The 23,105-nt window shown below is 41.4% G+C and overlaps 2 protein-coding genes across 8 annotated transcripts in view; one reads left to right on the top strand and one right to left on the bottom strand.

Annotated features, from left to right (window-relative positions):
• Positions 1–6,607: 6,607 nt before the first annotated feature.
• Positions 6,608–13,096, bottom strand: NOA1 (nitric oxide associated 1). Its single transcript, XM_069540686.1, is given in 8 exon segments — positions 6,608–7,802; positions 8,252–8,372; positions 11,162–11,365; positions 11,710–11,873; positions 11,876–12,155; positions 12,157–12,613; positions 12,615–12,676; positions 12,679–13,096. Coding segments are annotated over 8 exon segments (1,800 nt in total). The 5' UTR covers positions 12,988–13,096; the 3' UTR covers positions 6,608–7,599.
• A 632-nt stretch (positions 13,097–13,728) lies between these two features.
• The window catches only part of LOC132425944 (RE1-silencing transcription factor-like), a 191,574-nt gene continuing 182,197 nt past the window's right edge, over positions 13,729–23,105 (top strand). For all 7 annotated transcript variants that reach the window (XR_009519554.1, XR_009519555.1, XR_009519553.1 and 4 more), the window contains exon 1: positions 13,729–13,843. The gene's annotated coding sequence lies outside the window, so the exon portion shown is untranslated. The remainder of the gene's footprint in view (positions 13,844–23,105) is intronic.

Here is a 23,105-nt window from a genome sequence, read left to right as displayed (position 1 = left end):
TTGTATTTCTGCGGTGTCTGTTGTAACTTCTCCTTTTTCATTTCTAATTTTATTGATTCGAGTCCTCTCGCTCTTTTTCTTGATGAGTCTGGCTAATGGTTTGTCAATTTTGTTTATCTTCTCAAAGAACCAGCTTTTTAGTTTTATTGATCTTTGCTATTGTTTTCTTTGTTTCATTTATTTCTGCTCTGATCTTTATGATTTCTTTCCTTCTGCTAACTTTGGATTTGTTTGTTCTTCTTTCTCTAGTTCCTTTAGGTGTAAGGTTAGATTTTTTATTTGAGATTTTTCTTGTTTCTTGAGGTAGGCTTGTATAGCTATAAACTTCTCTCTTAGAACTGCTTTTGCTGCATCCCATAGTTTTGGATTGTTGTGTTTTCACTGTCATTTGTCTCTAGGTATTTTTTGATTTCCTGTTTGATTTCTTCAGTGACCTCTTGGTTATTTAGTACCGTATTGTTTAGCCTCCGTATGTTTGTGTTTTTTATGTTTTTTTCCCTGTAATTGATTTCTAATGTCATAGCGTTGTGGTCAGAAAAGATGCTTGGTATGATTTCAATTTTCTTAAATTTACCGAGGCTTGATTTGTGACCCAAGATGTGATCTATCCTAGAGAATGTTCCATGCGCACTTGATAAGAAAGTGTAGTCAGCTGTTTTTGGATGGAATGTCCTATAAATATCAATTAAATCTATCTGGTCTATTGTGTCTATTTAAAGCTTGTGTTTCCATATTAATTTTCTGTTTGAATGATCTGTCCATTGGTGTAAGTGAGGTGTTAAAGTCCCCCACTATTACTGTGTTAGTGTCGATTTCCTCTTTTACAGCTGTTAGCTATAAATACAAAAAGCAGTTGCCTTTTGTATTGAGGTGCTCCTATGTTGGGTGCATATATATTTATATTTGTTATATCTTCTTCTTGGATTGATCCCTTGATCACTATGTCGTGTCTTTCTTTGTCTTTTGTAACATTCTTTATTTTAAAGTCTATTTTATCTGAGTATTGCTACTCCAGCTTTCTTTTGATTTCCATTTGCATGGAATGTGTTTTTCCATCTCCTCACTTTCAGTCTGTATGTGTCCCTAGGTCTGAAGTGGGTCTCTTGTAGACAGCATATAGATGGGTCTTGCTTTTGTATCCATTCAGCAAGCCTGTGTCGTTTGGTTGGAGCATTTAGTCCATTTACTTTTAAGGTAATTATCAATATGTATGTTCCTGTTATCATTTTCTTAATTGTTTTGGGTTTGTTTTTGTAGGTCCTTTTCTTCTCCTGTGTTTCCCACTTAGAGAAGTTCCTTTAGCCTTTGTCGTAGAGCTGGTTTGGTGGTGCTGAATTCTCTTAGCTTTTGCTTGTGTGTAAAGCTTTTGATTTCTCCATCGAATCTGAATGAGATCCTTGCCAGGTAGAGTAATCTTGGTTTTAGGTTCTTCCCTTTTATCACTTTAAGTATATCATGCCACTCCCTTCTGGCTTGTAGAGTTTCTGCTGAGAAATCAGCTGTTCACCATATTGGAGTTCCCTTGTATGTTATTTGTCATTTTTCCCTTGCTGCTTTCAGTAATTTTTCTTTGTTTTTAATTTTTGCCAATTTGAGTACTATGTGTCTCGGCATGTTTCTCCTTGGGATTATCCTGTATGGGACTCGCTGCGCTTCCTGGACTGGGTGGCTATTTCCTTTCCCATGTTTGGGAAGTTTTCAGCTATTATCTCTTCAAATATTTTCTCTGGTCCTTTCTCTCTCTCTTCTCCTTCTGGGACCAGTGTAATGTGAATGTTGTTGCATTTAATGTTGTTCCAGAGGTCTCTTAGGCTGTCTTCATTTCTTTTCATTGTTTTTTTATTTATTCTGTTCCGCAGCAGTGAATTCCACCATTCTGTGTTCCAGGTCACTTATCCGTTCTTCTGTCTCAGTTATTCTGCTATTGATTCCTTCTAGTGTAGTTTTCATTTCAGTTATTGTATTGTTCATCTCTGTTTGTTCTTTAATTCTTCTAGGTGTTTGTTAAACATTTCTTGCATCTTCTCAATTTTTGCCACCATTCTTTTTCCGAGGTCCTGGATCATCTTCACTATCATTATTTTGAATTCTTTTTCGGGCAGGTTGCCTATCTCCACTTCATTTAGTTTTTGTGGGGTTTTATCTTGTTCCTTCATCTGGTACATAGCCCTCTGCCTTTTCATCTTGTCTATCTTTCTGTGAATGTGGTTTTTGTTCCACAGGCTGCAGGATTGTAGTTCTTCTTGTTTCTGCTGTCTGCCCTTTGGTGGATGAGGCTATCTAAGAGGCTTGTGTAGGTTTCCTGATGGGAGGGACTGGTGGTGGGTAGAGCTGCATCGATGGTTTTGTTCTCAGATCAAGTACAGACCTTCATGAGAAGTGGTAAATTCTGAATAGAACATATTTTCCAGCACAGTTATAGGCACAAATGTAGAAGTCAAGCTGCTGCCTGCTGACCTCTCTTCTGGCTCTGTAACTGCAGATGACTCCACTTTTTAAAGCATCAGGATGAGGACTTTATATCAGTTTTTGTTTTTTAGGATACTTTACTGGTGTGTTTCTTTGGATGTTTGCATTCCAAATTTCCTGTATATGTAATTTCCTATTTTCTTCATCAGAATTGTGGGTCAGGATCTCCACTCATGCTGTGATCTGTCCGTGGTACTTGACAAAGCTCACTAGCAATGTGAAAAGATTCCCAGCCAGCCATGAAAGCACTTTCAATTTAAAACTACCTGAGATGGTAAGACAGCATGGAAATCACAGTGAGACACTTTAGGATTGGGCAGCAGTGCTGAAGTCAGACAGCAAGGGTGCAGCACATCACACCCCCTAGCTCTGAGGAATGTTCTCAGGCTGGGGTTGTATATGGGAGGGTTCAAAGGAAGATAGAAAGAGAACTAAGTGGCAGTAACACAGGGTTTCCAAGGAAATTGTGTCATAACCTTTGAGGTCTTCAACGTGGGTTGCTTTTCTTTTCTAAGATAACACGTTTACCTCTTAAGGTTGAAAAGTTCTTGCCTTCTCGCCTTTAGCCTTGTAATGGGTTCTAGTATATAGAGGAAGTATTATGTGGTGGTTAAAACCTGGGTGCTGGTGGAACTGTTTTGTATCCTGATTATGGTGGTTGTTAATTAACTTGTACATATATTAAAACTCCATAGAACTGTACATCGAAAGGGGAAAAAAAAAGTCAGTTTTACTGTATAATTAAACAAACCCACAGGGTGCTGTGGCTAGGCTGCTGGGGTTTGTTTGAATCAGAGATCCATCACTCCTTCATTGTGTGACCCTGGGCTGGTTACATGTTCCCTAGCTTCCTCATCTCCAAATGCAGGTAATAACAGTACCACCTGCATGGGATTGTTGTAAGGATTCAGTTAATCATGTAAAGTGCTTAAAAGCACCAGGCTCATTGTGCTTGCTTAAATAAGAGTTAGCTATTATTACTATTATAAGAATGTAAAGGAATAAAAAGAAGCTATATGGGCTATCATGATCATAGCAGCTGCGAAGTCTCACATACAACTGTCCTGAGGTACTGTCTTTAGGCAGTACAGGAAGAAACCCTAGAAAAATGTCAAGTTACTAAGCAAATTTAAGTCTGCTCTATTGCTATTTTTCAGGGAAGGCAAAAACCAGCTCCCAAAACAAAAAAGTCCCCTCTTCCTCCTAATTCATTCATTCATGCATTGAATGCTGGCTATTTTTGAGGGACTTACTGAAAAATTAGAAAGGATCTTGGCAGTCTCTCATGTCCAAAATCATCTGATGATGTGTTCTCTAGCATGTGTGTCTTTGTGTGTGTGTGTGTGTGTGTGTGTGTGTGTGGCCTCAGTTTTCTCAGATTTACCACAGTTACTGGCCAGAGGTACTGACTGACTGTGATTAAGCATCATAACTAGTGCACCTACCAGTGAGAACATTATGACCAAATTCTTCCACTAGGTTGATTAGCCAGAAGGTAAATTCTGACAATTGTTTGAGAAGCAAAAGGAAGCTTCTGCAAAACTGTTTTAAGGATGGTCTAGACTTAATAATCAGATCATGAAACTCCTGTATTAAATGAGAGAATATCGATGGTCTTTGACATGAAGGGGAAAAGTGAGGCATCATTCCTACATGATGTTAAAATGTTAATCTTTAGCCATTCCCACCCACTACAGGGCATCAGTGGGGCAGACAACATGACAGAGACATTAAGAGCAGGCAGAGGTGCTATCTATTGGATTCACGTGAGTCTGAAGTTTTGTTTTTATTGTTTAAGCACTACTCTTTGACAGTTGAGAGAAAACAATCCCCCGGGGAGGAGGAGAGCAGCCAAGAGAAAATGGAACATTCTGAGAAAGAATGGAAATGATTCTATTGCTCCACAAGACAGAGCCAAGCGGGAGGGATGCCAGGGTAAATGGTCAGAGGCCATCGACAAAACAGCTCGCCTCAGCTTCAGTGCTGGGTTCCTACTCAGTGATTAACAGCTCTGCCATGTCTGGCACAGGTGGAGCTCCAAGTTAGTCATCTGCAGGAAACTAGCCTTGATTTCCATTTTGCAAAAAGCGTCTGAGTGATCAAGAAACACAAGCACACAGGATTGCATCTGTGCTCCACTTTTCCTTGGTTGTCATGGGAATTGTTGCAAGTAACATAAACAAATTTAGACTCTGCGGAACTACACAGTAAAGACCTAATGATTAGTAGGGCTTGCTGTTTATGGTGATTAAAAATGCAAAATGTTTAAACTTCACTTTGTCTCAGTAAGTTTGAAGGAAATGCTCCTGTTTTAAAGAGGGGAAGAAAGATACGGAACTTTATAAAAATGCATATTTAATATCACATTGAAGTCAAAAAACTCTTCGATGGCACATATTTTCTTCCTTTTAAGGTGTCATGAATACAAAAGGGGTGACATGCTGAACACAACAAGGCTGCAGAACCAACTGGTATAAAGTTACTAAATCATTTTCTAGCCCCTCAAAACAACTTCTGTTCTGTGGACATGAGGGGGCTGTACTGACACCTTGCCATTAATTTCTACTCTTTACTAATTCCTGCATGCTGTCATAGTGTAAATGATTAATGATGGGAGGGCACTCTTCACACTAAGATCGATGGATTAAGGAGTATCAGTAAGCTGACGTATGCTCAGAAAACAACACAGTAAGAGAACTTTCTTAAAGCAAAATCCATTGTGGGTCAATTGGATAGAACAGCAGTGATCCTGGGCTGCATTAGGTTGGCAGAATGTGGTGTAAATTAATAGCAGATCCTAGCACCAGTTCTCAACTGTCTAGGCACAGTTGTCTGAGGTCTGAGGGCCTTTTCTGTCTGAGGTATTGTAAACACCGTTTCCTGGCTTTCCTGCCTGTTTTGGCTGAGAATCATAAAATGTTAGGACTGAAATATCTGCTGTCATTCCCCCCATTTTACAAATGAGAAAATGATGACCCAAAGAGACTAAATACAACCAGGGAGACTGAAACTTACTTAGTAAATTGCACTGTTTGAAATTGCTAGCAAAGTACCTTGGAACATTTTTAGATATGCCTCAGTCAAAACATAACCATTGAATTTTACAGGTAAGAAAAACCTGAGAATATAAGTTATGAACATTTAAAAATGGAATCTTTGCTGGTTGAGAGGTCTAAAAGCCTAGAGAGAAGATAAGGAGGGAGAAATATTCTGCTCTCTAAAATACATTATAAGTTTTCAGGGTGAATACAGTATCAGTTTTTGGATTCTGTATTTTTCCACAGATGCTAAGTTTACCATATTTTCTTCATTTTATCTAAAGATTCAGGCCTAGCTCCAAACTATAAACAGTAGATAGAAATATAATGGTCACAATTTTAACTTGTAAAATTAACTATTTCACTCTCTCCAAAATAAACTAGAAATCGACTACCAATCATTTTCTCAACTTGGGAAGCTACCGCCCTCTAGAGGGTGGGTCTGGAAACGTCAGGGGTACTTCTCAACTATCACGATGAGGGATGGGGCTGGGAAGTTGCTCCTGGCCTTTCATATCTGGGAATGAAGGATGCACATAAAGAACTACCTTTCCCAAGATGTCAATAGTATTCACTTTGAAACCCAATGAAAGTGAAATCTACAAAGTTTTGACAAGTTGCATTTTAAAACACTGACCGTTTATCCTTACTTAGTGAGAAGGGAGCTAGAGTGTACTCGTTGACAGAGAACATGGGACTATTAAGAAGTTCATGCTAGGGCTTCCCTGGTGTCTCAGTGGTTAAAAATACGCCTGCCAGTGCAGGGAACCCGGGTTCGAGCCCTGGTCCAGGAAGATCCCACATGCCACGGAGCAACTAAGCCCATGCACCACAACTACTGAGCCTGCGCTCTAGAGCCTGCGAGCTGCAACTACTGAGCCCACGTGCCACAACTACTGAAGCCCGTGCGCCTAGAGCCCGTGCTCCGCAACAAGAGAAGCCACCGCAATGAGAAGCCTGTGCACCGCGATGAAGAGTAGCCCCCGCTCGCCCCAACTAGAGAAAGCCCACACGCAGCAACGAAGACCCAGTGCAGCCAAAGATAAATAAAATAAATTTATTTTTTAAAAAAGTTCATGCTAAACCTGAGTCTATAGGAAGCTCATGGATCTGCGTTTCAGGCCAGCTTACTCCACGAGCTTTTATCTCAACATTGGGATCTGGGACTTGACTGGCCAGTGCATTGTCCACAGCTCTAGTGCCACTTACTCATTTAGGAATACATAAAGGTAAAGACTTCTGACTGATGTAATGTTATACAGTGTTTACAGGCAAATGTTGATAAAATGGTTAAAGTGCTCTGATCCTTGCAGAAGAAACTGAATGCCAGAAAAACATAACATGAATTCTTTTCTAAGATTTTCAGGCCCTTTTAGATTATGTAAGGGAAACTTCTACTTGTTTTCCAGTTTCTATTCTCCCCTTCTTCCCTTAAGTAATACAAGTCCGAAATCCCCATTTCCCTCTACATCCTCCAGCTTCCCCATGGGGGGTGTGGCCATGTAAGTGTTGACCAATGGGCGCTGTGATGTGGGCAACTTCCAGCACTTCCCCCTTCTTTTCAGTAGGGGAGCTGCACGCTCTTCACTCTCTTCTCTTTTTGCCATTGCGAAAGGATGACAACTTGAGCAACCACCTTAGACCCAGAGATGGAAGCTGCGGCATGTTCCCCCGGTGGGGTCCCTGGATGACTCTGTGGAGCAAAGCCACTTACTCGCTTCTATCTCATTTCAGCCCATGTATTTTGGAGACATTGATTTTCTGCCATTTTTTCATATGCCAACTGCTAAGCTGCTCTCTCAACTAGACTCCAAATTAGAAATGCCATCTGGTTTCATTAAAAATATAGTGGGAGAAACCTGAATTCAACAGAACTCCTTTTTAGGTATATCTGAATCACAGATATACACATATATGTACCCAGCAAAAAATAACTTCTGTTTACAAGCTCAATTCATTAAAAACTGGCACGGTCCTTGGTAGCTTAAAAAGGGTGGCGGAAGGTTTTATTATAGCAATATTTAATGCAATGTAATGTATACAGTATGTTGTATATCGTTAATTTTCAATGTGAACAGGTCAGCTTCATATATTATCTTTTTTTCTTTTTCTGCAGATTGTACACAAGGGCAGGAGGCTTTTTGGTTTTATAGGCCACGCTTCTCCAGATGCGCTCTCCTTTGATGTTAACTACATGTGGCAAGAGTGGGCGCCGGACCGTCAGGACTGTTCCTTGAGGTGTGTAGCCTCGGAGGTGCAGTTTGTCCTTAAACTGCGGCGTTACTGCTACCCAGCCTATGCAAGAACATGGCAGAACACAGGTGGTGTTAGCAACTATCTTATTAAAAACACCAAACACAGCTCAAAATGGAAACCCAAGGGAGGCTACTGTTGTCTTTCACTCTATTTTTTAAAAGCATACAATGCATTTGTGAAAAGGTACAGATTTATTTTCAGAGTAGGTTACATCTTATGAATAATCTAGTATGTATTTCTTAAAATATTCAGCTTATGTCAGTTAAGGCACATCTGTATAAAAATATACTAAAAGTCAGTAAGGCTACTTTATTCACCTTTTAACAAGTGCTTGGTGTAGGGACCTCCCTGGTGGTCCAGTCGATAAGACTCCGTGCTTCTATTACAGGGGGTGCGGGTTCGATCCCTGGTCAGGGAGCTAAGATCCCACATGCCGCGTGGTGCGGCCAAATTAAAAAAGATAAAAAAAGTGCTTGGTGTAAAATTACCTGCAGAGGAGAACTTGATATCAGCCACTGCTTCAGGTTCCCCAAGTCCTTCATCTAATGTGATGTCTTCAGCAACAAGAGGAGGAAATCCTGCCATTCTTTCTTCTCCACCCATTGGAACCTTCCATTGGGAGGAGATGAAGATATTTGGAGGTTCAAATTAAACCCCTGATAACTCTAATATTAAGTAAGGCACTGATAAGATAATACTGTACAGGTATCAAGAATAAAATCCTTTTAAACATTCAACTGTTGAAAAAACCTCAAATCATTTCTAGATCAAATGAAAAACCTGGGAGCTCTGTGATGGGATGAAGCCTATAGATCCCAGTGACAAGGGCCCCATGTGGGCATCCAACTGGTGGTAACCTCCAGACAGCAGAATCTTGCTTTATTAGCTTACAGTTTTTACAGTCCTCCATAAAGCTTTAGACACAATAATTTTGGGCAATTAAAGCAACATCCTTCCAAATACCTTAGTTCTTACAGGCCTGGCTGGACACAGAGATTAATCCCTGCCTCATCACCTCTCAAGGGTGCATGGATAACGGGTAAGATTCAGCTTCTATGTTTACATGAATTGGAAGTAACTGGATAATAATTTACCTGTTTATTAACAGATCTCTCCGTGTTTAGCACTAAGGACACAAAGATAGCTATTACAATATGTTCTATATGGTCCCTACCCCCGAGGAGATCAGAAGGTGGAAACAGCAAGTAAATAAATTACAAGGTAAGAAACGTGATGAGAGGCATCTACTAAGTACTGTGATTGTGAAGGAAGTAATGAACGTGGTTTGGTCAAGGAAAACATTAATGAAGAGCAGAATTTGAAAAATAGATTAAAGTTATTCAGTGGGAAGGTATCCTGGGTTAGTATCATGTACACAGAAATTGGAAAAAGGATGAGTTCAGAGAACTGTAGTTTAACTGTGCAGAGTATGTTATGTGTGTCTGTACATTACTGATGAGGCTATCAGTTTAGACTTCTCTCAGTAATGTGGAACTACCAAGGAATTATAAGCAGGAAAGAGAAAAGAATCAAAAAACAATACTGTGGCCTGCTTTGTAGTTTGGAAAAATCTGCGTAGTGCAGGGTTTCTCAACCTCAGCACTATTGACCTTTTGGGCCAAATAATTCTTTGTCTCGGGAGGCTGTCCTGTGCATTGCACAATTTTTAGCAGCCTCTACTCAGCATCCACCAAGTTGTGAAAACGAAAAATGCCTCCAGTCTTTGTCAAATGTTCCCTTGGGGTAAGAGTCAACCCTGGTTGAGAACTACAGCTGTGATGGGGTGAGGGTGGGCAGAAGGCAGTAAAACTGGGAGCTGGGAAAATACCTCAAAACAGGATTTCAAAACAGCCTAAAGAAAGTAGATTACAGTTTGGACTATGAGGCTGGACTCAGTGATAATTAGGAGGCAGGGTTGACTTTGACTTGGGAGGTGAGTAAGAAAACCAGAAGGCAAGGATGAGCCACAGAGCAGCCCAAGAAACCATTTGTATTACACCGGGAGAGAAGCCTCAGTGTTGTTTTGTGAATTATCAGTGAGTCCACTCTGAAGACTACACAGATGCATGGGGGTGGAGCCCTACCCTGAAAATCCCACATGTCTCTGGAGTATTAACTTTAGGGCAGTTATTTCGATGGAGTTTTAATTTCACTCTGGCTTTCTTAGGAAATCCAGAGAGAAAGAAGCATTTACTTCCCAAGTCAGGTTGGTTTTATCCTTGTTGAAGGGCGGGTGTGTATTTTGTGTTTTGACTTATTTTCAGTTGTATGAGCATTAATTAATGGTAAATCACCTCTGCATTGGACGTACCTGCTATTTTTGCAGTAGGTATGTCCCATAATCTTCATCACCACAAATACTTACGTAGCAGTGACAACAGTCGCCTTGCACTTGATCTTCTCCACAACCTCGTGGTGTAGGTACAACAGAGAGAGGTAAAGGAAACTTACCTAAAGTCACACAGCTTTGTTAAGTGGTGGAGCAGAGCAGGATTTGGACCCAGCTTGGCTCCAGAGATCTTAACTATCATACACTACACACCAGCCAACAGTGTATACCCATGTCTGGTTAAAGATCTGTAAACAGGCCCCATTCAGTCTCTGGTGAACTTGGAACAATTTCAGTGGCATAGAAAGGGCACAACAGGGACTGCAGAGCATGGGACGTGAGGAGTAAGCTTGATTGTAAAGAGGTGGAACGAGTGGGACACTGAGTTTTGTTTTGTTTTTTAAAGGTCAGAGAAATTTTAACACACTCCTTAACAGGTGAAAGGAAGGAGCAGGTAAAGCAGGAGAGAAGAGGTACGATAACCTCTAAGTGCCTGGGATTAAGAACCTCGGAGGAGAGCTTTTCCACTCATACAAGGGCTTCTCAACTCAGCACTACTCATATTTTGGACCAGATAATTCTGTGTTGTGAGGTACTGTCTTGTGCATTGCATTATGTTTAGCATCATCTCTGGCTTCCACCCACTAGATGCCAGTAGCATCACCCAGTTGTGAGAAAATCTGTAACTTAGAGCTCTTCACTCACATTATCCAGTACAACTTTCTGCAATGATGTGACCGTTGGGCAGTTGAAAAGTGGCTAGTGCAAGGGAAGGACTAAATTTTAAAGTTTATTTCATTTTAATTAACTTATTTAAATAGGTGCATGGCGCTACAATATTGGACAGTGTCACCTAGAGAAAACCCAGCTCTGTCACTATTCTAGGATCAGTCCAATCCAACATCACTTTTCTATAAGAGCCCACCTCAATTTATAGCCAAAATCCTCAAGGTGAACAAGGTCGGGGAGAGCTAGCTGATGGTGTAACAAAGTTGGTTCTGTCCAACAAAGTCTTTTTTAGCAGGGTGTGTTAACCTAACTATACAACCATCAAAGCATGTTGCCTCACCTTGAGTAACGTATGACCCCCGTGCTTCTGATATACAGTGTCCACCTTGTCCAATGAAGTAATGTGAACGGGAAGGAAGTTGGAAGCCACAACTGTAAGCACCGTTCACTGATTTTCCTTAAGAAAGGAAGAAGTAACTTATTTTATACAATGAAAAACTACCAACCAGTATAAAACTGCTGTGTGTATAAGTCAACTAAAGTTCTCTACAGAGAAAAACAGCTTTTCAAAGTTAAATACTGGTTTCAAAGGAACAAATGAAGTATTTAGTTTTGCCTTCTATGGCAAACAGGGCCATAGAAGCACCCATTCTGCAGTTACCACAGACGTTTCTTAAAGCCACATATTTGACATTTGACATTTGACATTCTTCTCAGCGAAGCCACACATCATATTGCATTAGTGAATTATTCAAATGTTAAATCTGTATAGTAATCTCATGAGTAAACTCAAGATACGAAGAGAAAGTGAGGGGTGAAGCTAGGTGTAGAAAGTGAAAGAAGGATTTTCCGGAGAAATATACAGAGAACTAAAGCTACGAGGGAAACCTCCAAGATAACAGAAACTACTTTGTCATCTGGTTCACATACAGTGCCTAGAAGAGGGACTGGTACATAGAAGTACTCTAATTATTTATGTTGGAAAGTTACTACAACATATACTGAATTTCCAAGCACTAAACTGACACAGAAGAGAAATGTGACCAAAGTAGGTAGATAATTTTTAAAGTGAAGGCTCCAGCCAGTCCCTGGTGGACATTAATGAAAGATATAGGATTAGGTGCCTGAACCACGATCAGACTCCCAGCGTCTCAGAAACCGATGGGGACTGGCGCCCTAAGGCTCACCATCTGGTCTATAGCTTCGGCGCCCTTGGCGATGCAGTAATCGGACTCCAGAAGCGTGTAGAAGAGAGTGCACTTGCCAGCGTTGGTGGCGCCAACCACGTAGACGTCGCCGCGGTAGCGTCAGGAACGCTGGAGCGCGGAGATCAAACTCTTCGACTCCATAGCCAGTCTTGAAGCTGATGAGCCGCACGTCTCTGAGCATCGTGCTGGACTTGGGCGAAGGATTCGCTTTCTCCTGCTCGTCCCGTGGCCGGTCCCCGCTGGGGTGTTGTGGCCTTCGGTAGCCAGGGGGCGGCAGGAGCCCGGCGCGGGCACAGTCGTTCCACTGTCGCTCCTGGAGCCGCTGTCGGTAGCCGGGAGTATCCAGGGGCAGCAGGTTCACCTTGTTTCCCAGCAAGATCAGCTGCTTGGGGCCCACCGGCGCGGGCAGGTGCGGTAGCAGGGCGTCGGGCAGATCAAGCAGGTCCATCATGTACAGCACCAGGGCGAGCTTGGGCCTCCGCAGCGCGGCGGTCACCAGCTCCGGGTACTACTGCTCGCGGCTCACCTGCAGGTGCAGGGCGCGCCGGTGAAACACCAGCAGTCAGCAGCGCTGGCACACGGTCTGGGTGCATCTGCCGGGAGTTCCGTAGTTCCTGCTGCCACCGCTCCTCCCGCCGCTGCAGCACCGTCGCTCCTCCTCTTCCTGCCGCTGCTGCAGCTCCCGCAGCTGGTCCTGGAGGGTCACTGCGGGCTCCGAATCCGGGACGTACTCGGGGAACACAAAACTCTCCTCCATGTCAGCCCTTCCTTGGTTATCCCCAGTCGCTGTCGCGCCACGGGGAAGCCCACATCCCAGGCCGGATGGGTACAGGGAGGAGGAGTTGGCCGCACATCTCCTCTCGAGGAGCGTCTCCCGGAGGCCATGGCGCGCTATCGTGGGAGTGGATCCCCGCAGGAAGCTGCATAGCAGCCTATGAGTGAGGCCCGTGGGCAGCATGAGAAACGCGGGCGTGGGCAAAAGGGGCTGAGCCACCTTTTCTCACGTGCTCTGTGGCCCCAGTTGTGCGCAAAACAGTAGAGACTACCTGAGAGCTGTCATTTGTCAGCGTCGCACTTCGGCTCCTCCTCTCGCGTCTAATCTCGTAAATTCTAGCGAGGAAGGCTCTGTGGCCTGAGAGCCCAGTTGAAACCGAGATAAAGGCACCGGGGGCTTAAGACTACGGTTGAATAGGCTAGCGAGTGAGGGTTTGTTCACTTTCAGGCTTCTTCAACGCGCCGCCGCTGGCACCATCTGCTGGTAAGAAATCACATTTTTAAAATCTTCGTGTTTTTTTTGTCTTTGGAACTGGAAAAAAATAGAAAATCGAATGCCGCAGACATATGGCCACAATAAAAACTTTTAAAAACATCTTTATATTAGAGTATAATTGCTTTACAATGGTAAAAACCTTTTATTAATACATCTTCTTGGCTTTTTTCCATGTGTCATTTGTGCAACAGCATTAAAAAGCAAAAACTTTCATTGGCTAGATCCAAAGCTTGAGAGTGTAGAAGCAGCCCCTGCTTCAACCGCTTGAAGCTTCAGCCCACAACTTGCGCATGTGCAGTTCAAGCCGTCAGCAAAGCTTAACCTGCACTTTGCGCAGGCGCAGAATTAATATTGGGCTTTTTTTTTTTTTTCCGCTCCCTCTGCCCCTCCCGCGCCGTGAGACGCAGAGTATTCTGGGAACGCCCGACACGGAAATGTTTTCTTTCGACGCTGCGTAGGTCTGTGGGCGCTTGGCTTTTCTCTCTGTGGTTTTGAGAGTTAGCTTCTCGTGAACCGTTTGTCAATATGTGTGACGCACACGAGGGTAGGTGACCACTCAGAACACTCCGCGGCGACCCATCTAAGGGGGGAAACGTGGGTAGCTGGACTAATTGAGGATTTGCGGCCTCCTCCCCGGCCCGCCGCACCATGGCCCCAGTCGTTTCCCCACACTCCCGAGGCCGGGAACGAATCCGGGATTTTGAGAGGTGGAGGGTGCAGGGAACGTAGCCTTTATCATCTCGGTCAGGGTGACTCTTGTTCTCTCCTCTGTCTGCCCCTGGGTGAGTCTGACACTCCCTTCCCGTGTTGAAAATAGTGCGCAGAACCATGCGACAGGTTCCGTTGTTCCGACTTTGAAGCAAAGGACTCCTTTCTTGATTTCCCTTAAGGCCAGAGTTAATGAATTTATGCATAGTTGAATTTTTGAGCGTCAGCCTGTGCCAGGCATTGTGCTAGGCTCTGGAAATACTCCGGGGACAAAGAGTATTGAGAGGAGGGGAGCAGGGATTAGTCTATTTTGGCGTTCCTTCATGCTGTCACGTGCCTAAGTAAATTATCTTAAAAGATGACTTTTCCATTTCCTCTTTCCACAAGATGACACAGTTCTAGGTGGCGTGTGTTTCACTGAACAGGACCAATATATCTTTTTTTTTTCTTTCTATATGTAGAATTCTTAGTCATGTCTAGTGTATTTTCATTATGTATTTTTAAAGCTCCCAATTCCATTCTCTACAGCTTCTATTTCTACGTCGTTTTCTTCTAGCTCCTTATACCGTGTTCACCCCTCACATTTATCCTTATTTTCTCAGCTGCTTCGTGGAGAAAATAGAAGCAGAAGCTTAAACTCTACTGTTTAAACGTCTGTCACTTTTAATCTTGAGTCTATTAGCATCATTATTATATTCTCTCTTTTTTTTTTTACATTCTCTTAACTTCTGTGTTGGAAAAAAGTGAAAGTTTTTTTAGCTTTATTTTTGAGTAGGTAATATATTCTCATGGCTCAGAAGCCATGAAAATGTAAAGTGTAAGGTCTTATTCTTGTCCGCCATCTCTCCTGTGTGAGCCCTCTCCATCATAAGTAACCACTGTTCTTTAGAGTCATAAGTAACCACTGTTCTTAGATTCTTAGCTCTCCAGATGCTTTATTTATATTCAAGGAAATACAAGTATAGTATTCTTTTTTTTTTTTTTACAAGTTTATTTATTTATTTTTGGGTGCATTGCACATGCTTTGTCTAGTTGTGGCGAGCAGGGGCTACTCTTCGTTGAGGTGTGTGGGCTTCTCATTGCGTTGGCCTCTGTTGTTGCGGAGCACGAGCTCTAGGCGCACGGGCTTTGTTGCTCCACGGCATGTGGGATCTTCCCAGACCATGGATCGAACCCGTGTCTCCTGCATTGGCAGGTGGATTCTTAACCACTGTGCCACCATGGAAGTCCCTACGAATATAGTATTCTGTTTTCCCCCTTTTTACAGACAAAAAGTAACTTCACATTTTTCTGCACTTTTATTTTTTGCTTTATCTACTATATCCAGGAGATTTTCATATCAGTACATAGAGAACATTCTAATTTTTTTTCACAGCTACTTAGTTTGTCTGGATATACCATAACTAAAGTTGTGTCTTGATGGATAGTTGGGTTATTTCCAGTCTTTTTCTGCTTTAAACAATGCTGTAATGAGTAATCTTGTACGTATCATTTTGTCCAATACAAATATATCTGTAGGATAAATTTTTAGGTGTAGAATTGTCAGGTCAGATAATGTATACATGTTACACAAAATATTAACATTTTGCTAAATGGTGCCAAGTGACCACTGTAGTGATTATGCTAATTAGTATTCTCTTAACAATGTATAATAATCCTGTGGGGAAACAGTTAACGTTATCTCAGTTATCAAGTTTGCTCCAGCGTTGAGTCTCAATTCCTGTCCTGCTTGTGTCCTTTGATCATTATTTGATATGCCCTCATCAGTTTTTAGACACTCTTTCTTCAGCTGGCTTCTTTCTGTGTGAAATACTAGATCTCTCTTGTCCTCAAGAAAGCAAGTTGAATGGTTTATTTCCTTTTTCTTCCAATATTTTGAGAAAATGAGTGACTTCTCAATTGATAAATCAGATGGACATTTTTTAAACCTTATCTAAACCCTGTGGCAGTCAACACTGTTGATGACTTTCTCATGGAAAGTCATTCCTTCTATCTGCAACATCACTCTCACTTAATTCTTCTTACCTTTGTGGCTTTTTTTCTCTTTCTCTTCTGCTATTCACATTATCCCTGGATGATTTCATCCCTTCCCCATGGCTTCAGTTTCCATACGTGGATGACTTCTGAGTACAGTCAGCCCTCCATATCAATAGGTTCTGCATCTGGGAATTTAACCTCAGATGGAAAATATTTGGGAATACAGTGCCAGGAAGGAAAACTTGAATTTGCCTTGAGCTGACAACTATTTATAGGTGTGCCTTGTTTTATTTTGCACCTCTTTTTGTGCTTCACATTACTGTTCTTTACAAATTTAGGTTTATGGCAACCCTGGATTGAGCAAGTCTGTTGATGCCATTTTTAAACAGCATTTGTTCACTTCATGTCTCTATATCAGATTTTGCTAATTCTTGCAATATTTAAGACTTTTTCATTATTATATTTGTTATGGTGACCTGTGATCAGTGATCTTTGATTTTACTACAGTGAGTCTCTGAAAGATCAGATGATGGTTAGCAATTTTTCACAAAAAGTATTTTTTAATCAAGGTATGTACATAATTTTTTAGACATAGTGCTATTGCATAATTAATAGACTATGGTGTAGTATAAACATAACTTTTATATGCCCAACAGGCTTTCTGTCTTGTTCAATTGATCTGTATTTGTTTTTGTGCCAGTACCATACTGTTTTGATTACTGTAGCTTTCTAGCATAGTCTGAAGTCAGGGAGCCTGACTCCTCCAGTGGCATTTTTCTTTCTGAGAATTCCTTTGGCTATTCGGGATCTTCGTTGTTACCATACAAATTTAAAAATATTTTGTTCTAATTTTGTGAAAAATGTGTAAAAATGTGTAATTTGATAGGGATTGCACTGAATCTGTAAATTTCCTTGGATAGTATACTCATTTTGACAATATTGATTCTTCCAATCCAAGAACAGGATATATCTTTACATCTGTTTGTGTCATCTTCCATTTCTTTCATTAGTGTCTTAAAGTTTTTGGAGTACAGATCTTTTGCTTCCTTAGGTAGGTTTATTCCTAGTTATTTTATTCTTTGGATGTGATGGTAAATGGGATTGTTTCCTTAACTTTTCTTTCTGATCTTTCATTGTTAGTGTATAGAAATGCAAGAGATTTCTATGTATAAATTTTGTATTCTGCAACTTTAGCAGAATTCTTTTTTTAAATTTTTCAATTTTATTTTTATACAGCAGGTTCTTATTAGTTATTTGTTTTATACATATTAGTGTATATATGTCAGTCCAGTCTCCCAATTCATCAGACCACCACCACCTCCCCCCCACCACTTTTTCCCCTTGGTGTCCATACGTTTGTTCTCTACATCTGGGTCTCAACTTCTGCCCTGCAAACCGGTTCATCTGTAGCATTTTTCTAGGTTCTACATATATGCATTAATATACAATATTTGTTTTTCTCTTTCTGACTTACTTCACTCTGTATGACAGTCTCTAGATCCATCCACGTCTCTACAAATAACCCAATTTCATTCCTTTTTATGGTTGAGTAATATTCCATTGTATATATGCACCACATCTTCTTTATCCATTCATCTGTTGATGGGCATTTAGGTTGCTTACATGTCCTGGCTATTGTAAATAGTGCTACAGTGAACATTGGGGTGCATGTGTCTTTTTGAATTATGATTTTCTCTGGGTATAGGCCCAGTAGTGGGGTTACTGGGTCATAGGGTAATTCTATTTTTAGTTTTTTAAGGAACCTCCATACTGTTCTCCATAGTGGCTGTATCAATTTACATTCCCACCAACAGTGCAAGAGGGTTCCTTTTCCTCCACACCCTCTCCAGCATTTCTTGTTTGTAGATTTTCTGATGATGCCCCATTCTAACTGATGTGAGGTGATATCTCATTGTAGTTTTGATTTGCATTTCTCTAATAATTAGTGATGTTGAGCAGCTTTTCATGTGCTTATTGGCCATCTGTATGTCTTCTTTGGAGAAATGTCTATTTAGGTCTTCTGCCCATTTTTGGATTGGGTTGTTTGGGTTTTTTTTTTTTTGGGGGGTTGTTTGTTTTTTTAATACTGAGCTGCATGAGCTGTTTATATATTTTGGAGATTACTCCTTTGTTGATTCGTTTGCAAATATTTTCTCCCATTCTGAGGGTTGTCTTTTCGTCTTGTTTGTAGTTTCCTTTGCTGTGCAAAAGCTTTTAACTTTCATTAGGTCCCATTTGTTTATTTTTGTTTTTATTTTCATTACTCTAGGAAGTGGATCAAAAAAGATCTTGGTGTGATTTATGTCAAAGAGTGTTCTTCCTGTGTTTTGCTCTAAGAGTTTTATAGTGTCCGGTCTTACATTTAGGTCTCTAGTCCATTTTGAGTTTATTTTTGTGTATGGTGTTAGGGAGGGTTCTAATTTCATTCTTTTACATGTAGCTGTCCAGTTTTCCCAGCACCACTTATTGAAGAAACTGTCTTTTCTCCATTGTATAACCTTGCCTCCTTTGTCATAGATTAGTTGACCACAGGTGCGTGGGTTTATGTCTGGACTTTCTGTCCTGTTCCATTGATCTATATTTCTGTTTTTCTGCCAGTGCCATATTGTCTTGGTTACTATAGCTTTGTAGTATAGTTTGAAGTCAGGGAGTCCGATCCCTCCAGCTCCGTTTTCTTCCCTCAAGGCCTCATTGGCTATTCGGGGTCTTTTGTGTCTCCATACAAATTTTAAGATTTTTTGTTTTAGTTCTGTAAAAAATGTCATTGGTAATTTGATAGGGATTGCATTGACTCTGTAGATTGCTTTGGGTAGTATAGTCATTTTCACAGTATTGATTCTTCCAATCCAAGAACATGGTATATCTCTCCATCTGTTTGTATCATCTTTAATTTCTTTTATCAGTGTCTTATAGATTTCTGCCTACAGATCTTTTGTCTCCCTAGGTAGGTTTATTCCTAGGTATTTTATCCTTTTTGTTGCAATGGTAAATGGGAGTGTTTCCTTAATTTCTCTTTTAGATTTGTCATCATTAGTGTATAGGAATGCAAGAGATTTCTGTGCATTAATTTTATATCCTGTAACTTTACCAGATTCATTGATTAGCTCTAGTAGTTTTCTGGTGGCATCTTTAGGATTCTCTATGTATAGTATCATGTCATCTGCAAACAGTGACAGTTTTAGTTCTTCTTTTCCAATATGGATTCATTTTATTTCTTTTTCTACCCTGATTATGGTGGCTAGGACTTCCAAAACTATGTTGAATAAAAGTGGCGAGAGTGGACATCCTTGTCTTGTTCCTGATCTTTGAGGAAATGCTTTCAGGTTTTCACCAATAGTGTGATGTTAGCTGTGGGTTTGTTATATATGGCTTTATTATTTTGAGGTAGGTTCCCTCTATGCCCACTTTCTGAAGGTTTTTATCAAAAATGTGTGTTGAATTTTGTTAGAAGCTTTTTCTTCGTCTATTGAGATGATTGTATGGTTTTTATTCTACAATTTGTAATGTGGCGTATCACACTGATTGATTTGTGGACATTGAAAAATTCTTACATCCCTGGGATAAATCCCACTTGATCATGGTGTATGATCCTTTTAATGTATTGTTGGATTCGGTTTGCTGAGATTTTTGCATCCATGTTCATCAGTGATATTGGCCTGTAAGTTTCTTTTTTTGTGATATCTTTGTCCAGTTTTGGTATCAGGTGATGGTGGTCTTATAGAAGGAGTTTGGGAGTGTTCCTTCCTCTGCAGTTTTTTGGAATAGTCTCAGAAGGATGGGTGTGATTGAGGTGCTCGTATGTTGGGTGCATATATATTTACAATTGCAATATCTCCTTCTTGTATTGATCCCTTGATCGTTATGTAGTGTTCTTCTTTGTTTCTTCTAACAGTCTTTATTTTAAAGTCTGTTTTGTCTGATATGAGTATTGCTACTCCAGCTTTTTTTTTACTTTCCATTTGCATGGAATACCTTTTTCCATCCCCTCACTTTCAGTCTGTATGTGTCCTTAGATCTGAAGTGAGCCTCTTGTAGACAGCATATATGTAGGTCTCGTAATTGTATCCATTCAGCCAGTCGGTGTCTTTTGGTTGGAGCATTTAATCCAATTACATTTAAGGTAATTATTGATATGTATGTTCTTATTACCATTTTGTTAATTGTTTTGGATTTGTTTTTGTAGGTCTTTTTTCTTCCCATTTTCTTTTGTTCTTTTCTCTTGTGATTTGATGACTACGTGTTTTTTTTTAATATATAAATTTATTTATTTATGTATTTATTTTTGACTGTATTGGGTCTTTGTTGGTGCACGCGGGCTTTGTCTAGTTGTGGCACACTGGGGCTGCTCTTCGTTGTGGTGCACAGGCTTCTCATTGCGGTGGCTTCTCTTGTGGTGGAGCACGGGCTGTAGGTGTGCAGGCTTCAGTAGTTGTGGCTTGCAGGCTCTGTAGTTGTGTGTTGTGGGCTCTAGAGCACAGGCTTAGTAGTTGTGGCGCATGGGCTTAGTTGCTCCACAGCATGTGGGATCTTCCCGGACCAGGGCTCAAACTCGTTTCCCCTGCACTGGCAGGCGGATTCTTAACCACTGCGCCACCAGGGAAGTCCCATGACTATGTTTAGAGTTGTGTTTTATAGCTTTTTCTTTTTTGTATGTGTATCTATTGTAGATTTTTGGTTTGTGGTTATCGTGAGGTTTTTATATAGCAGTTTCTCTCTATATTTTTATATGTGTGATTGCTTTAAGTTGCTGGTCTCTTAATTGCAAATGCATTTCCGATATCTTGCATTTGTACTCTTCTCTTCTCATGATTGCTGGTTTTGACTTCATATTTGTGTGTAGATGATTTCCTACCTTTACTGTATGTTTATCTTTACTGGTGAGCTTTGTCATTGGTAATTTTCTTTTTTCTCGTTGTGGCCTTTTCTTTCCCATCTAGAGAAGTTCCTTTAGCATTTGTTGTAAAGTTGGTTTGGTGGTGCTGAATTCTCTTAGCTTTTGCTTGTCTGTAAAGCTTTTGATTTCTCTGTCAAAGCTGAACAAGAGCCTTGCTAGGTAGAGCATTCTTGGTTGTAGGTTTTCCCCTTTGATCACTTTAAATATATCATGGCACTCCGTTCTGGCCTGCAGAGTTTCTGGGGGAAAAAACAGCTGATAGCCTTATGGGGATTCCCTTGTATGTTATTTGTTGCTTTTCCCTTGTTGCTTTTAACATTTTCTCTTTGTTTTTAATTTTTATCAGTTTGATTAATATGTGTCTCAGAATGTTCCTCCTTGGGTTTATCCTGTATGGAACTCTCTGTACTTCCTGGACTTGAGTGATTGTTTCCTTTCCTGTGTTAGGGAAATTTTCAGCTATTATCTCTTCAAATATTTTCTCAGGCCCTTTTTCTCTCTCTTCTCCTTCTGGGACCCCTATAATGCGAATGTTGGTGCATTTAATGTGTCCCAGAGGTTTCTTAGATTGTCCTCATTTCTTTCCATTCTTCTTTCTTTATTCTGTTCCTCAACAGTGATTTCCACCATCCGTCTTCCAGTCTCGTTTATTCTGCAATTGATTCCTTCTGGTGTATTTTTAATTTCAGCTATTGTATTGTTCATCTCTATGTCTTTGTTTCTTAAATTTTCTAGCTCTTTTTTTTTTTTTTTTTTTTGCGATACGCGGGCCTCTCACTGTTGTGGCCTCTCCCATTGTGGAGCACAGGCTCCGGACGCGCAGGCTCAGCGGCCATGGCTCACGGGCCCAGCTGCTCCGCGGCATGTGGGATCTTCCCGGACCAGGGCACGAACCCGTGTCCCCTGCATCAGCAGGCGGACTCTCAACCACTGCGCCACCAGGGAAGCCCTAAATCTTCCAGCTCTTTATTAAACATTTCTTGTATCCTCTCGGTCTGTGCCTCCATTCTTTTTCTGAGATTTTGGATCATCTTTACTATCATCACTCTGAAATCTTTTTCGGGTAGATTGACTATCTCCACTTCACTTAGTTCTTTTTGGGTTTTGTCTGGTTTCTTTGTCTGGAACATATTTCTCTGCCATCTCATTTTGTCTGACTTTCTGTGTTTGTGGTCTCTGTTCCTCAGGCTGCAGGATTGTAGTTCCTTTTGCTTCTGGCGTGTGCCCCCGGTGGGTGAGGTTGGTTCAGGGGCTTGTGCAGGCTTCCTGGTGGGAGGGACTGGTGCCTGCCCACTGGTGTGTGGAGCTGGGTCTTATCCTTCTGGTGGGCAGTGGTGTGTTTATAAGCAGCTGTTGGTTCAGGACAACTTCAGGCGGCCTGTCTGCTGATGGGTAGGGCTGTGTTCCCACCCTGTTGGTTGTTTGGCCTGAGACGTCCCAACACTGGAGCCTGCAGGCTTTCGGGTGGGGCAGGTCTTGGTGCCAAAGTGGCAACCTCAGGAGAGCTCACTCTGGGACCTCTACCACCAGTGGCCTTGCCCCTGGTGTGAGCCCCAGCTAACCCCCTCCTCCCCAGGAGACACCCCAAGACCTGCAGGTACATCTGGCCCAGACTCCTATGGAGTCACTGCTTTGCCCTGGGTCCCAGTGCATGTGAAAACTTGTGTGCTCCCTCCAAGAGTGGAGTCTGTATTTCCCCCAGTCCTCTGGAGCTCCTGCACTCAATCCCTGCTGACCTTCAAAGTCAAATGCTCTGGGGGCTCCTCCTCCTGTTGCCAGTCCCCCGCTGGGGAGCCTGACGTGGGGCTCAGAACTCTCACTCCTATGGGAGAACCTCTGTGATATAATTATTTTCCAGTTTGTGGGTTGCCCGCCTGGCAGGTATGGGATTGATTATATCGTGAAAGCGCCCCTCCTACCATCTCATTGTGGCTTCTTTTTCTTTGGATGTAGAATATCTTTTTTGGTAGGTTTCCATCTTTTTTGTTAGTGGTTGCTCAGTTAGTTGTGATTTTGGTGTTTTCATGAGAGGAGTTGAGCTCAAGTCCTTCTACTCCCCCATCTCGTCCTTATCTCCACAACACACTTATTCTTTTACATAAGAAGATGAGACTAATATTAGGACCAGTGCACACTAATTTTTACAATGCCCTGTTGTTTAAGTACCTATTATTGCATAACTACCCCAAAATGTGGCTGTGTAAAAATTAATTTAATATGCTCATGG

Source organism: Delphinus delphis, chromosome 5, assembly GCF_949987515.2.
Source record: "Delphinus delphis chromosome 5, mDelDel1.2, whole genome shotgun sequence".
NCBI classification, from domain to species: domain Eukaryota; kingdom Metazoa; phylum Chordata; class Mammalia; order Artiodactyla; family Delphinidae; genus Delphinus; species Delphinus delphis.
This window is presented reverse-complemented; position numbering and strand designations above follow the sequence as displayed.